General features: G+C 43.9%; 1 protein-coding gene across 1 annotated transcript in view; it reads right to left on the bottom strand.

Annotated features, from left to right (window-relative positions):
• LOC146869470 (acidic mammalian chitinase-like) overlaps positions 1-17,147 on the bottom strand; it is a 181,710-nt gene that overhangs the window by 149,575 nt on the left and 14,988 nt on the right. Inside the window, exon 2 of the mRNA XM_085636615.1 lies at positions 4,265-4,466. Coding sequence (XP_085492741.1) covers positions 4,265-4,466 — 202 coding nt within the window. The remainder of the gene's footprint in view (positions 1-4,264; positions 4,467-17,147) is intronic.

The following is a 17,147-nucleotide window of genomic DNA, read 5'->3' as shown; positions in this document are numbered from 1 at the left end:
TACTTACTTGTAGGTACCACTAAAAAATCATTTCATAAACACAACGGCTCTTTTTAGAGCCCCCTAATATCTAAACACTTAAATCTGAATTTCATTTATTTTTTTATTTTTTTTTCTACCGTACGCTTACCGTAAGCTTACCGTACGCGTACCCCGTGATTTTTTTAAAAATCAATAAATGTTTTCTTTGTACTTTACAGTCCTTCTTTGACCCCCTCACAAATGTAAGGGGGTCTGTAACTCTCCTCATTGCCCCCTTTTCTTGTTTTCACTCTTTTTTTTCTGAGTGAAACACACAAAATGGCGGCCGCCGCTTCCTGGTTTCGGCCGATTCGAATGTTTACTAAGATCTAACAGCCAATCAGAATCGCGCTCGCGCACGCCACCGTACGCGTACCGTAAGCTTACGGTAAGCGTACGGAAAGCGTACCGTAAGCGGGCTCAGATATATATATTGATTTAAAGGCTATTTTCTCAGAATCTACTGAACAGATTTACACCAAACCTACAAAAGGCACTTCCTTGACATAGGGACTACCTCTCTGCCAAATTTCTAGTAATTCTGTTCAGCCGTTCGGGCTGTAGCTCGTTCTAAAGGTCCTATGGAAAAATGCATGGGAAAAACGCGTTTTGGGACCCCCCTTTTATCTCAGCCCCCGCTTGACGTATCCCCCCCGAGACTTTCAGGGTAGGAGAGGAGCGTAGCGCCCCACCTATTTTGAGAAATTCGCGAGGATTCATCGACCGGCGCCAAAGTTATTCAAAATAGAATGTTGCGGATTTCCTATGGAAAAGGGGTCCTAACTATAACTACCTACTGGCGACCGCCAGTAGGTAATATAAATATATAATTTGGAGAAAGTCGGATTTGGTTGCATATACACTCACATATACATATATATCGATTCCGCTTTTCCCTAGTGCCTCATCGCACCGAAACAGGAATACGAACACTTTTACTCAGCTATTGCCAGAATTTTATTTCATTTTCATGTGTACAAACGGTGCTGCCTCAGACGCGTTTCGGACACTGGGCTGTGTCCTTACTCTATATATATATATATTTGTATTAGAACTAAGGTTACTGTGCTGTCCCATTACCAGATGGATGTTTGACAAACTATTATGCAGGATGAATCTCTGATACAAGACATGGGCAATTTCATTAAGGTATTTTTATAGATAAACATAGCCGTAGCAAACTTCTTGTTTGGGACACGTTAAAAGCTGCTGTTAGGGGCTATATTATCTATACTAAAATATAAAATAGATTTAGAACATACTGCCTCATTAATATTTTCCAATCACTCTCCAGAGATGCAAAAAAGTTAAATACATATTAAAAGATTAGAGCTTAATAAAGACAATGGAGGGATGGCCTTACCTAACAGACTTTATTATTTTACTGCCCTTGCGATTATGGCAAATTGTTGGAATACTAAAGATCTATAATTAATTCCATGTTTCTTGATCAGTTGAATTATTTACCAGCAATCATAAAAATGTTGAGATGCCCCCAAAACGGTATAAGGCAAATCAAATGCTTGAGTAGGGGATGTAAGGAGGCACGTTTGCAGTAAGAAAATAGGGTTAAATGCAGAATTACTCATTTTGCATAATTCAGCACAATCTTGTGGAACATTTAATTAATTCTGCGTGAATATACTACAAGGAATTACACAATCTACACCCACCCCCACTTTATACTAAATTGTTATTTTACACTCATAAGCTCCTAAATAAGATATGTTCAAGCACATTACATGTGTTTTCAGATGTTCAAATTATATAATCAGTGGATAGTGGCACATAGTCAAGATGTGTCAAAAAAGTGGTTATCTTTTGGAATAAAATTTATTAATTTATAGGTTTTAGAGCAACACTAGATTACCCAGGGAGAAGAATGTATGTATAGAGATGTCAATTGCATATTCACTGATTATACAGCGCTGGAAATTTGCAAAGCTCTGAAAACTTGGTTTATGAATGAGCTTTTTTTCCTTCACTGTTGGATATTACATGTGAACTTTGATATATGAAATTTGAATTTAACCTGCTTTTTATTAGCAAATCGGCAACTGAAATTTATCCAATAGCCTACCCAATATAAAATAGGATTAAAGTACTAATAGACCCAACCAGTAATAACGATTAATGGTGCCAACATATAGGGAGCTTAAAATTGCGAACTTTTGTCTGAGGCCATGAAGGACAATAATGATGATTTTTGGAAGTAATGAGTATCAAAGGTCATCAACGTTCTAAGATATTTATAAGCCTTAATCTTACTAGTAACAAATTTCCTTAGTCCGTGCCCGCAACTGTAATGAACAACAATGTTCCGTGCAACGTGTTTGTTTTCGTAATGTCTTAAGATTTTCACAAATACTGGGAAGAGATTTAAAAATGGCAAATCAACCATGGCTGCTGCTGCTTAGCGGGGGTAGCGGGGCGGGGGGGGGAGAGGGATAAAAAAAAAATAATAATAAAAAAAAAAAGAAATCCACTTACCTGCAGACCGGCCATTGCCTCTCGGTCCTCTTCCTTCGTTCGATGCAGAAAGCAAGAAGCACACAGGCCCCCATAGCCGATCACAACGCTGCTATCACCAGCATGACAGCAGCATCGTGATTGGTCAGAGCGCTGTGGTTCAGCACTCATACAGCGAGTGGGAGCCTATGCATGTTCTCCACCCAGGCTGTGCAATACAGTCAGGTGGAGAACATGCTAAGTGCGCATGACAATTTGGCCGGCCCAAGACAACTGGCCAAACAGTCATGTGCATTTAGAGTGCCAACCACTCGGCCCTCAACCCTGCTCTGGCCAACACAACCCACCCTGAAGCCAATACGGAATAATAAACTGATAATAACATTGAGTTATCTTTTTATTTGTCCTTTTTGTACTGCTCACAGAAAAGTGGGGCAATGCTCCTCCTTATCGGAGGAGACGCTGCGGCAAATTAACCCAATATTAGCTGTTTTCAGGGTTTTGGTGCTTGTTTAATATTTCAGTATTCCCAAACACTAAGAGGGAAAATCAGAAAGTCCAACCAAGCAGAGCCCTGGCCTGGATATAGACGGGACTCGGTGATGAAGCATGCCACCAATCGTAGGTGAGGGCTGCATGTTCGAAAAAGAATCAGTTTCTCTTAAGAACGGACCACCTCCACTGCCATTTATTGCCCCTTTTTTAGTTGTCAATGGCCTGTTGCAATATAATGTAAAAGCAAAGCACCACAATATTGACTTGATCCTCTCAGCTCTGCCCAAAGACCTTGGATTGCTGCTGTTGCCCCACAGCTCCCATTCCGTGCCCAATAAGGAGGGTGTTTTTTCCTCCTTTGCTGTGAGTGCCGGGGCAGTTTACAGCTGTTCCATGGTTCACAGTTACAAACACTAGGGCCGCTGTCCGCTGTCCAGGTCTTACTTCATCCACAGCATACAAGGACAGCTGGGACAGCTGCCACCACAGCCGCCTCTAAAGTGCAGCTGTCAGCTCTCCTGCTCCATCTTTTCCCTCCATATATTGAGGGTGAAGGAGGACTACGGAGAACTGACAGCTGCTGCCCCATTGTAGACAACTGTACTCTCTTTTATGATTTTTCAGGTGATGTCCATGCACATCAGGTTTTTATTTAATGTGGCGTTTTATCCTCATTAAAACAACATTCTACAACAAGGGTTCCCTTTGTTACTGGTGTAGCAGGTTTGTTTTTTTAGGGAGAAACAACTCAGTGTTGTTTTCTTTCCTTTGAATTACTAACATCATGATTTTAGTTATCAAATTAATAGAATCCCTCTGAACATATTCCACAGGCAACCACATGCTGCGATGTTCATAAACATTGTGAAAATTCAACTAATCAGAATGCTGCTTTTTAATTTTTCGAATTTCAGATGTTTGCATACATTAAAGAATATTTTCAGTTCATGTCCATGCACTAAGGCCACTTATTTTTATTGTATATGACCAAACCCACCAAAAGTAACAAATGAAACCAATCACACATTGCCTGCCTAATTTAGTGTACCTTGATTGTGGCTTTTTTCCCTTGGCTAAGATAGCCTTTGGAAATTTCTCCCTTTATACAGAAAACTGCTTCTTTTGCACCTTGACTTTGCACTGTGAGTTTCCAAAGTTTGGTGTTTATTGGTCTATGGAGGACATTAATAATGCAAAGAACAGGTTTTTCTAAGGAGCCTTGTGTCAACCTTAACTACAAAGGTGGAAATGCATTTAAATATAGATAACAATTACTGACTTCTCCTTGAGGGCGTTGACCTGCTGGTAGAGCTCTGGGTCATTCTCTACACAAGTAGTGATCTTGTGGTTCTCCTTGCAGGCAAAAGCGTAGCTGAAGTGCGTACACAGCTTAGGGTCCACATCTGCTGGCCAGTATGTCGCTGGTGCTTCTCTGTACTGCGACCAGTTGGTGAAGTAGCAGGCCAATTTGTAGGCTGAGCCTAGGAAGAGAGAACAAGGATGATGTGGGTGGTTGCAGAGAATGCTAAAGACTTTTGTGGGTCCACCTACAATGGGATCCATGCCTCTAGAAAAGGTATGCCAAAGTTCAGCACTTTATTGGCCCTGCGGACAACCTTGAATACACCTGGTGAGGCTCCGTCTGATCATACCAGGCCTGATCTGGCCCCGGTCATAGTCCTCTAACCCACAGCAGTTATAAAATGGTCCCAAGGCTCCCACGCAGTGAGCAGCTACCAACCACCAAATTAATTTTAAGAGTAACAGTGGGACTTTGTGTACTTAGAGCAAGCCACACTCTGCGCACAGACCCTCTACCTCATCTAATAAGCTTCTTAAAATACATGTCTCCACATGCATGATGAAAAGTGTTACGCTTCCAACCCAGCACCCTGCCTGTTCAACGAGAGTGGGGAAGATTGCGTCAGTGGGGCAGACCACCACATCTGCTTAGCTGGCCAGTATGCTAAAGGCCTGCCCTGTGCCATCTGGGTGCAGGCCTTTGTGCTGGAGTCAGCTCTGGGTCTTGGTGGAGCTGGCGGGCTTTGAGCCCCTGCAGCACCTCAGCAGTGAGGTTTACATGGGAAAGTTTGTATGGTAAATACTTGGGATGGTGGAAATAGGCCTGGTGATTGTACATCACAAATTGACATTGTGGAAACAGGCACAGCCACAGTGTTGCATAAAGGGAAATGTTCAAGCGGCCATGGCAACATGTGTTCGCCCTATGGGAGAGCGTAGAGCAGGGCATGGCAATGTGTGCCTTACATATAGGACAAGGTGAATGTTGACTTAGCAATCTGTGCTACACACTTGGCAGCATTGAAACAGGAATAGCAATGTGAGCTTCACATATAGCATAGTAACCAACCTGTGGAGGCAACGTTCGAAATCCAGAATAGCATTTGGAACCTGTAAAGGCAATGGTGCTTTCAAACCTGCAATGTGAAATCGAGCGCGCCAAAGCGTTCTGTAGGATCAGCACATTGTGGGGATTTATTTTGCAATAGATGCTGTATGGACTGTACAGGAGGAAATGGGCAGTGCACTTAACATATGTGGCAATGTGAGTGCTATCATGTCAATGTGTGCTATGTGTAATGTGGGATTGAAAAACAGAATTGCAATGTGCCCCATGAGTACTGTATATTATAGAAACAGGTGTGGGATTTTTTTGTGCATTTATATAATTGTGTATTTTTAGCATTGAGTAAAATGCGGATCCACACTTAAATTTACATGTCTACTCATATTTGATGTTTACCTTTGAAGCAAATTCACTAGGACATATATAAGGGCATATTAAAGGGTTTATGCCAACGAGGTCTCGGGCTTCAACTACATCTTGTTCAAACGGGATGTCTCCCTTCACTGTTTATTATTTATGCAGCACATGATGATGGTGAGGATGATGAAGCACATTTACAAAGCACTCAGATGCTCCTAGGAGTGTCCCTGCGCTAATTCAAGAGCACGCCAAATGACAGTGTTTTCAATTCCTTCCTGAAAGCAGGTTCAGCAGCTTCCTGTCTCAGATGCATGGATGACAGTTCCATGCAGATGGCCCTAACAAGGAAAAGGAGCTCCTGCAGATCGTTGAGTCTCACACTCGGCACTCTGGCCAAAGCCAGATGTGAAGACCAGAGGCTCCTCGCAGGATTGTAGAGAAGAATATGGGAAGCCAGATAGCCTGGACCAATATTGAGGAGAGCACGAAAAATCAGCACCAAGGTTTTGAGCAGAATTCCTTCATACTGGAAGCCAGTGCAGAGAGGAAAGTGGACTCAAGATCCTCGCTCTCTTTGGTGGATTCGGTAGGAGACGCGCAGCAGCGTTTTGCATCACTTGCAGTCTATGGATAGCATATTCTGGCAGGCCAAGATACAGGGCATTAGCATAATTCAGCAAAGTTGTGTTTTTCTTTCCATTCACATTGTGCTTGCTGTTCTTGAAGAAAACTCTCTAGCTTGGGCTCAGTAATGTGATCATTCAAGGTCTCTCCTGCTAGCTCACTGTACTGTATTCATTCACTGTAGTTCACTTTTGGTTTGTAAATAGTTTGTCTGTATATTTTGTATATAGTTCTAATTGTTACAAAATCAAAAATGTACATGGTTAATGCCAGACATAATTAATGGCAGCCATAAAAAGTCTAGAACATGTTCAGAGACATTTTAAAAATACACAGGTGCTTGCTGGACAAGTTGCATGCTTCTGTAAGGATGTCCTGAACTTTCTCATGCTCTCCATGGTCATCATTTAGAGGTCACCAGGTGTCACAGCCGCTACCCGTGGATTGCCTCTTGCTACCCCTGGCACTGCTTTTGTGACCCCTGGCCTCAGAGGTGGCAAAATCAGGGCCTGGAACACAGGGGCGGCTCTTCCATACTGGACACTGGTTGGAGCTCCACTTCCTGGTTTCTGTCAATTTGTTTTATTATACAAATAGTTAATAATATTCCCTATTGGTGTAATAAAAATGGAGTACATTAGCTGAAGCATGACCCTATCTGGAAGCTATGGTAAGTATAAAATGCTGTTAAATGTAGGTTGTATGCATGCTCGCATGTGTGTGTGCGCTTACATGCACAAGTGTGTGTGAATGTGTTAGTATGTGTAAGCATGTGTATGTGAGTCAAAGTAAAGGTCAAACGGTGTGCATTGTCACTTCCATTACCCCTGCCATTTTGGTGAATTGAAATCCATGATACTGTCTAGTTATCAAAGGAAAGTGCTGCAAATATGACATAGGCATGCAGATAGGATGCCTCTGTAGTGTTAAACAGGAGACCAAAGACATGACTAGCAGTCAGTCAAAGGGTAAATGGGAGACTGAACGCTGCAGGATGCGTTTCACACTGCGTGGAGTGAAGAGATGCTTACCGTGCACTCATGATGACTTATTGTGGACAGTGGGAGGGAGGGCTATAGAGATCTGCTGCAAGTTTCTTTTCCTTTCTGATTCAGAGCAGTTAATTTGTTTTCCTGCAACTGAAAACTGTCAGTCTGTTCCGCGGTTCAAGCTCCCACCAGTGGCTGCTCCTCCACTAGAACATAAGAGGATCGCCCCCTGCTGCGAGCAAGCTGGGGGGAAAGAAAATGATAAAAGATTCACTTTATTATCATATTATTTTCCCCCGTTTCCCTATAGAGCCAGTCAAGTCTAGGCAGGGTGGGACTTCGCTGTTGTCACAGCCAGGAGGAGAAGATTTGTACACACTATAAGTGCGCATGACGGTTTGGCCATCTGTCTTAGGTCAGCCAAACCGTCATGGCACTTAGGTTTCGCCAACCCAGCTGTGTTGCACAGCCGGGTTGGAGAAATAACACAGACTCCCAGGTACTGACTGAGCAGCAAACAATGCCCCTCAGACCAATCCTGGCGCTACTCTCATGCTATTGAGAGCAGCACTGGCAGTGGGGTAACAAAGGCCCCTGCAACCACAGTGGTGCGGGCAGCCCACTCTGCGCAGTACCCTGGATGGAGAGCTCCAGAGTGTGGCCGGAGGGGCCCCCCTCCATGTACTTTGCAGAGGGGGTCCTCAAGTTTTGTAATACCACTGAGCGCCAGGATTGGCTAGGGAACCTGTGCTGGTGTCCGATACCATCAGTAGAGAAGAGGAGCACAGAGGCAGCCGGCAGCATTGGAACAGGTATTTTTTTTGTATTATAATTATTTCCCTAATTCCCTGTCCCGTCCACCCCTCCCCCGCACCACCCACTTGAGTTTTGCATCGGCCGCCACTGGTTCCCACCCGGTCTCTTCACCTGCACAGCAACATGCAGTGTGACATTCCAAGTGACCAAAAACACCTTGATGCTAAAGTTGTGTCGAGATGAACCACTCAACCTACATGGACAGCAGCACTAAAGCTCAGGATAGGCAGTCACAAATCTGTGCTCTGGCCAAGTTCAGGATCTTCACCTCAGGCACAAGTACAACTGGGATGGTGCTGGTCACAAAAGTACTCAAAGGCTGTGGGACGCCATCACTGCTGCTACTTTCCGTGGGCATGTACATGCTTTTAAAATAGCACTTTTGAAGCTCAAAGGAGTGGCAGCAAACAGCGTGGCTATTAGTTCACATGTTGCTTGAATAAGTTTAAGGTAACAGGAGAAGGGCAAAAAGAAATTAAAGAAATATCACCTGCTTCAGGAGTCAGGATCGGCCTCAAACGCTGCCGAATCAATAAAAAAAAAAGACAATACTACCTGGCACTGAAGGGAACCTAGTTGTGCATGGATTAATTCATTGTGAAAGGGCAGAATGACTGAAGGGCTCCGTCCCAGTGTTCCATGCTGTTAATTCGAGTGGGTGGAAGAAAGATGTTAAAAAAGCCACAATACACCAATGAATGTAGAGCTGGCAGAAGCGCCCATTAGTAAGTTTGTTATATATATTTTTTTTGTAAAATCATAAGGTCTTTGCAAGACAAGTAGACGGCAACAACTGCTTACTGTTTCATCTTCTAAATAGATGTTCAGGTAAGTATACCCCGAAAACAAGAAGGGTGAATACTAAAAGAGCGGGCAAGCTCTCCACAATAGTAAGATATATACTAATCCTATCTTGGTTTTAAGGCCAAAAATAGAAAGGTTATCACTCACTGAGCAGAAATAACGCGCAGTGTGAATCACCAAATAAACATAAAAATGAAACTCGCACCGCGCGTGTAGGGAAATGCCGGTAATAACGTACGACATAGGCAGCGGGTTACGGTATTCTTTCCTTGCAACCCGGGAACTTCAAAAGCGGCAGCATCTTGCACTGAAAACAAAGGTGTGGCCGTGGGTAAAAAAATAAAAACAAAAAAAGGAATCGCCCGCGGGACTCCAGAACTCGGGCTTGAGTAGAAGGTAAGGCGGGCAGCCAGAAAGGAAGCTGACTAGGTAGCGGGAGGACAGGGTCAAAATCAGCAAAAGGAATGAAACTCAGGAGAGCGCCGAGTCAGAGCGGTATTCACTCAAGGATTCAGAATGCAAGGGGCGGGGAGCCAGGATCACAAAACCGAAAGCCAAGCAACAGCTCTTCAGTGCATCAAGGTATTTAAAGTAAGGGAGTGTCTACAAACTCCACCTCCATTAAGGTAGCAAGGGACCTGCTCTAAAGTGTATACTGTTACAAGGCAATCACTCAGTCCTCTCTACAACCCCATGGGACTATGCAGGTGGCCTGATGTCTAACAGTTCTCCCACCCAAAGGTCTATTCACCGGTCGAGGTTTTGTAGGGTGCAGGGCATGAAATCTACGAACTAAGACTGGAGCATGTACATTTTCAGCAGGTTCCCATGACCTGTCTTCTGGACCGTATCCTACCCGATCAGATATTGGAGCTTGCCCCTATATCTACAGGAATCAAGTATTCTTTTAACTTTGTATTCTGTTTCACCACCCACTAGAACAGGGGGAGGGGGTTCCTCAGGATTCTGTGAGGGTTTATACTCCTTTAGTAAGGAAACATGGAACACTGGATGAATGCGCATCTCTTCAGGTAACTCAAGTCTCAGTGAAACGGGAGTGATTAACTTGGTTACTGTAAAAAGTCCAATGTAACGGGGTTGTAGCTTACGAGGTCCCTCCAGTCTTAAGTTTTTGGTAGATAACTAGACCTTGTCACCCACTTTATACTCTGGAGCAGGGCGGCGGTGTTTATCGGATTGTAACTTCATCGCGTCTTGGGCCTTCTGTAATTCAGTTTTGGCGGCTTTCCAGTTGTCTAAAATGTGAGTGTGACGGCAGGGATGTTGTTTAACTGGACAGGCACAGGGAAAGGAAGGAATCTAGGGTGGTGTGCATGGGTTAAAACATTTTTTAAAAAAGGAGAAACACCAGTGGAGGAATGGATGGTATTTTTGTAAAAAGTCAGGCCTGTACCCAGTCAGAAGCAATGGTCGATAACAAGCACCGTAGGAATTGTTCCAGGGGCTGGTTGGTCCTTTCGGTTTGTCCGTCTGTCTGTGGATGGTATGCCATGGTCTATCTATGATCTATTCCCAGGGAGACACACAACCCCTGCCAGAAACGGGAAATGAATTGGGCTCCTCGATCGGTTATTATCACAGAGGGAATGCCATGTAATCAAAATGATCTGTTCTGTAAACACCTGTGCCAACTCCTTAGATGAAGGCAGTTTCTTCAATGGGAGGAAGGGAGCCATCTTTGAAAACAGATCTACCGCTACTAATATAGTGATGTAACCTTGTGCTCTTGGTAAGTCTTTGATGAAATCCATACTGACTGAAAGCCAGGAGACTGGAGGAATATCTATAGGTTGAAGCAACCCTGTAGGGGCGGTATGTAAAGACTTTTGTCTAGCACAAACAGGACATACCGAGACACAAGACAAAATATCTTTATTCATGCCCCTCCACCAAAACCATCGTTGACAGAGTAGCACTGTCTTTTCTCCACCAGGGTGAGCTGCTAGGGAGGTGTTGATGACACCATTTAATTATCTGTTGTTGCAGTTCTACAAGAGGTACGTAAATCTTGTTGTCATGAAGATATAACCCATCTTTGATAGTGTGTAGTCGGTCCTTCAACCAGTCAAGAGGTGATATGTCAGAAAATGCGTTCATTAATCGTGTTAAGAAGGGAGAAGTTTGAGTCCCCATATCGCCTACTCCTACATTATTATGACTAGGAATGAGAGGAGGATGCTCAGTTAACTCCATCTTCATTCCCGATCCCAACCTGGACAATGCATCAGCCTTCCCTTGTCGAGATCCTGGGCGATAGGTTAGAACAAAGTCGTATTCACTGAAGAAGAAGACACATCTCATTTGCCTCGGAGGTAACGCCTTAAAAAAACTGCAGATTTCGATGGTCAGTGTAGATGGTAACAGTGTGTGGGAACCCCAAAAGATAATGCCTCCATTCCTGGAAAGCAAGTTTTATAGCTAATAACTCACGCTCTCCAATGGTATAATTTTGTTCGGCAGGAAGAAGGGTCTTTGAAAAATAAGCTATGGGGTGTAAACAACCAGTTGCTGGATTACGCTGAGATAAGACCCCTCCCACCGCATATTGAGAGGAGTCTGCTTCAACGTAGTATGGCTGAGTATTGTCTGCACGACGAAGGATGGGTGCGGTGGTCAATCTGTTCTTGAGCTGAGAGAAGGCTTGCTCAGCTTCAGCAGACCAGACAAAAGCAACCCACTTGCGGAGGAGCTGTGTGACGGGAGCAATTAGGTCTGAAAAGTGATCAATAAAGCGTCTGTAAAAATTTGCAAACCAGATAAAGGATTGGACCTCTTTTACATTGTTGGGACTAGGCCACTTGAGTAATGCATCTATCTTCTTTGGGTCCATATGTATGCCTTCCGGTGAGATAACAAAACCCAAGAATTCCACTCGATTAGTGTGGAAAGTGCTTTTGTCCAGTTTAGCGAATAATCGATTATCCATCAGTTTCTGCAACACCTGTTTTACGTGCCCCACATGTTCTTGTTCGGTATATGAGAAAATCAGAATATTTTCTATGTAGACTATCACGAATAGGTCAAGATATTTACGTAAGATGTCGTTGATCAAGAATTAAAAGGCCTCAGGGGCATTGCAGAGACCGAATGGTAGGACGCAGTATTCGAATAACCTGAATTTAGTTCGAAATGCAGTCTTCCATTCGTCTCCCTCCTCGATTCTCACAAGATGGTAGGCCCCACGAAGATCTAATTTGGTGAATATTTTGGCCCCTCTCACTTGATCAGGACGGAAATGAGTGGGAGGGGATATTTGTTTTTTATGGTCACTTTGTTTAAAGCGCGATAATCTAGGCAAGTTCTTAGTCATCCTTTGCGTTTACGGATGAAGAAGAGGGGAGAGGAAACCAGAGAGGTAGAATGTCTTATGAACCCTTTCTCCAGCATCTCTGCAAAATATTTTCGGAGATATTCTGTCTCGGGTTCAGTCAACGCATATATTCGACTAACCGGCAGTTCGGCTCCTGAAATTAAGTCAATCCGGCAATAATAGCTCCTATGGGGAGGCATGACAGAGGCCTTTTCTTCATCAAAAACTTCTCTGTACTCCCTATAGATATGTGGAAGACTTTCCTCCATCCCTTTCATGGCACAACATAACAGGGTTTCCCACTCTTGGGCCTCCTAACAATGCAACAACCATTAAGGAGATTTTAGGGTAATTTTGCGAGAATTCCAATCTATGTGAGGGTTGTGTACTTGTAACCACGGAACCCAGAGTATGGCCCCAAAAGTTAGTGTGTTTATTAGGTCGAAGGTTGGCCGTTCGAAATGTCCGTTACTACATACTATGGTCATCGCCGGAGTATGATGTGTTACTAAACCAGAAGGCAGCTCTGTTCCATCCACCGCTCTAATGGGTTAAGGTTTAGCTTTAGGCAGAAAGGGGATTCCTAGCATGTGAGCAGGGTGTATGTCTAGAAAATTACCCGTCGCCCCTGAATGCAGAAGAATGGATAAGGCCCTTTGACATAGAGTGGAAACAATGAGAGTAACAGATAGCGTGAAATGACGCGCCACAGGAGCTGTGATACTGGCTACTTCCTGTGAGACCTTAAGAGACTGATAACTTGAAGAAACGGTCTCCTCATTCCTCAAGTTTCCTGGCACGGAAACGTACTCTTGGCACAGATACGATCTTAGGGGTTGTAGAAGTCTTGGCAGGACAACTTCTGGCGTAATGTCCGCCTTTGCTGCAATAAAGGCAGAGATTGTTTTTTCTACGTCTTTCTTTTTCTTCTGGGGCCAATGGGGATCTCATACCCCGTATTTGCATAGGTTCGCTAGTGTCCTTGGTGTCTTTACCCTCTTTCTTATCCCCACGAACTACAAGAAAACGAGTCCACGAGATCTTTCTCCTTTACGTTCCGTTAATCTGTGATTCAGTCTCACTACTAGATCTATAAAAGCATGACAATCTTTAGGGGGGTTGGCAATTTGCGAGAGAAGGTCTTTTAAGTCATCATTTAATCCTCGATAAAACAAAGACGTCCTTTTCTCTTCAGGCCAGTGTGTCTCTACTATTAGACGGTTGAATTCAGTAATCTAAGTAAGTAGATACTTAGACCCTTGTTTTAAAGTTAACAGCTCACTATCGCTGGCCTTTACATAGGTATGTCTGGCAAACAAACTTTTTAACATGTCTTTAAACAGGGTGAAATCATACAAAAGGGGGTCATTACTTTCAATTAAGGGGACCACCCAACTGGCAGCGTTACCCCCGAAATACGAGATTACAAAAGCCACTTTGGTCGCATCTGGAAAACCAGAAGCTGTGCACAGAAAATGTAACTGGCACTGATTTAGAAAGACACTAAACTTCGCACTATCCCCATAGAACCTTTCGGGTACTGCTAAAGGAACTGGGTTGTGTGTATGCACGGACACTTGAATGGCTTGTGGATTTATAGAACTCGTGGTAGTGGTTTCTATAGGTAAAGTAGGAACTGTAAAACGGGCGGGTTGTATGTATGTTTGTTCCTTTGCATGGTCTCTCCTGCCGGTATACTCGCTGTGTGTAGGGGTCATTCTAACTCGGAATGTAGTGGTTGGTTTTCTGCTCTAAGTCACCCTACTTCCCGTTGGAGATCTATGAGAGCCGCTGCTAACTCTTCTACAGTGGGACTCTGGAGGGAGTTCTCCAGTAAGGCACTAGTCCCTTCTGTATTCATCGTCGCTCGGGTGGAGTTAATTCGTGGGCTTGGCTTTCTGTTGCAGATGCCACTAACCGGTGGTGTATTTCCAAACTCAATCCACGGGAGCGACAAGAATATCCCCACACTCCTACAGCCCGTCTATGAGTGAGAAGATTAATTGCACTCACACCCCTCAGAATGACTATCGGAGGTGTGGGATCAGAAGCCAGGACAATACACTTTACATCCCCCAGCTGCTTCCGTCTAATAGACCAGAGATGAGGAAAACCTACAGGGGAAACTAGAAAGATATCATTGAGAGACTCCCTTCTTCCCCATATAACATTAGACAACAAGAGTAGACTCAGGGCTGGCCTTGCAACAGACACACTGTCCCTTGCCGATTGGACACCTCCAGGTGCAATGAAACTGCCAACGATCAGCAGTGCAGGTAGTGTAATATCCAAGACAGGTAGACGGCAACAACTGCTTAGGGAAATTACATAAAATGCAGGCTACAAAACTCTGTTTCATCTTCTAAACAGATTTATGTTCAGGTAAGTATACCCCGAAAACAAGAAAGGGGAATACTAAAAGAGCGGGCATGCTCTCCACAATAGTAAGATGTATACTAATCCGATGTTGGTTTTAAGGGCAAAAATAGAAAGGATATCACTCACTGGGTGGAAATAACGCGCAGTGTGAATCACCAAATAAACATAAAAATGAAACACACTGCATGTGTAGGGAAATGCTGTCAGTTAAACAGAAAGAGAAGCACGCACCGCGCATGCAGAAAAATGCCGTTAATAACGTATGACATAGGCAGCGGGTTACAAGGTATTCTTTCCTTGCAACCCGGGAACTTCAAACGCGGCAGTGTCTTGCACTGAAAACAAAGGTGCAGCCGCGGGAAAAAAAAAAAAAAAAAAAAGGAATCGCCCGCGGGACTCCAGAACTCGGGTTTGAGTAGCCGGTAAGGCGGGCAGCCAGAAAGGAAGCCGACTAGGTAGCGGGCGGGCAGGGTCGAAATCAGCAAAAGGAATGAAACTCAGGAGAGCGCAGAGTCAGAGAGCGGCAATCACTCAAGGATTCAGAATGCAAGGGACGGGGAGCCAGGATCACGGAACCAAAAGCCAAGCAACGGCTCTTCGGTGCATCAAGGTATTTAAAGGAAGGGAGTGTCTACAAACTCCACCTCCATTAAGGTAGCAAGGTGATGAATACAAGCCCCAGCTAGGCCCGCAAGAGACAAGGGTTCGCTCTTCTGTAACGAAATCTATAAGGAAGTTGGCACGGAAACTGCAAAGTACAAAAACAACGTTTATTAACCCTTAAGGGTGGTCCTACAGTCCACACAACACTCTTCAGTATTGCAAGGAGTAGCACAAAGAACTTGCATACACAGTCCCCTTTTATACACAACAGAGGGGCTCATAAGTGGGTGGATACCACATGAGGTTGAAGAACATTACCATTTAGGGTCATTCTCGATACTGAATCAATACATGGGCGGAGCCAACACACTCTTTGGGCCCGCGAAAACACATGGTCAAGCAAAGCTAATTATAACAGATGTGGTCAAGTCTGGGCATGCGCCAGACGGACAAGAGAGAGCTATTTATAAACTGTTGCTAGGCAGACTGCAAGAGCAACTAACACAGAGGTCGGACTCTCCTCGTGGTGAACACATGGCAGCATGTCAATACAAAATGGAGTCCGGACTTCGGCCAACATAATGAGGAAAACATGAACAAAGGGAAGCATTAATGTTTTCAGTAAATGCTTAATCACATTCTGCCTTAATTTACAACAGACGACCCTTTCAGCATTTACTGAAGACATCCGGTTTCCAAGAATAATCATCATATATGTCAATTATCATCATTCCTTTAACCTCTTTAGCTAGACCCTTCTGGCGGGCAACATCGGCAATAGCTTTCTTATCTGGAATGCAGAATGAAATGCATACGGAACAGCACAATGGTCCACATTGAATACACATACAGAGAAAGAACAGAATTGCTATAATAATGCAGAGACCAGTTAAGACCTTCCATCCCCAGGCAGTAACCAACGCCCAAAACCATCCAGAAAAGGACCAAGTGCCGTTTTCTGTGTGGATTTCAGCTGTTTTTTTATGCAGCTTATTAATGGCGTTATAAACGGATGGCGTATGATCAGGAATGAACACACAGCAGCTACTTCCAATAATTTTACAGGCTCCTCCTCGATCAGCTAGCATTACATCCAATACCATACGGTTCTGCAATGCAACAATTCTGGTAATCTGTAATTCTTCCGTAAGATTCCCAAGAGCAGCAGCAGTCTGATTAGTCACAGCTTCTACCACTCTTGTTAATCTTCGGATCTTCCTACTATTCAGAGCAGCTCCAACAAAAAAGAACAATCCTAAGTTAAAATCAATATACTGTTGCAAGCTGGTATCTGTTTGATCCACCTCATCAATTGATAGAGTACGTTTATATCTATTTACAGTCACATTATTCAACAGTTTTAAATCCTTATGATATGACGCAGGTGCTAAGAATACAGGAGGTAATAGGAATGATACATAGCATACCCCAGACCACCCAGCCGGCAAACGGTAATAACCTTTATTTCCACATACAAAGTAGGTGTTATGGGACGCTAAGAAGGTGCTGTTGTTTAACCCGTCGATGTTTAGTACGGTTATACAATCACTGACACCCACAGGAATAGAACCCACACTCTGGACACACAGGTCCGCTTGGGCTTGTGCTACTTGGATTACGAATTTGTCCCTCCCCTCAGTGTCTCTGGTGTTTGTGAAGATATAGGGGATGGATTCATTGTCCGGTCGGTACTCTTCCCATTCCCAAATTGTCCCATTCGCTTGTGGATATCCATTCTTGTCCTGATGGCATTCTTTATTAAGTCTAAAAAGCAATCGTCCCACTGTCGGTTTCCGAGAAGCAAACAACAAAGTGTACCAAGCTCTACAAGAGCCATTGTGAGAGAAAGGAAGTGGTATGAATGGCGTACCTCCTTTCTTCTGATGGG

Source organism: Triturus cristatus, chromosome 1_1 (assembly GCF_964204655.1).
Source record: "Triturus cristatus chromosome 1_1, aTriCri1.1, whole genome shotgun sequence".
In the NCBI taxonomy this organism is placed as follows: domain Eukaryota; kingdom Metazoa; phylum Chordata; class Amphibia; order Caudata; family Salamandridae; genus Triturus; species Triturus cristatus.
Note: the sequence above shows the minus strand (reverse complement) of the source record. Positions and strands in the feature narration are given on the sequence as shown.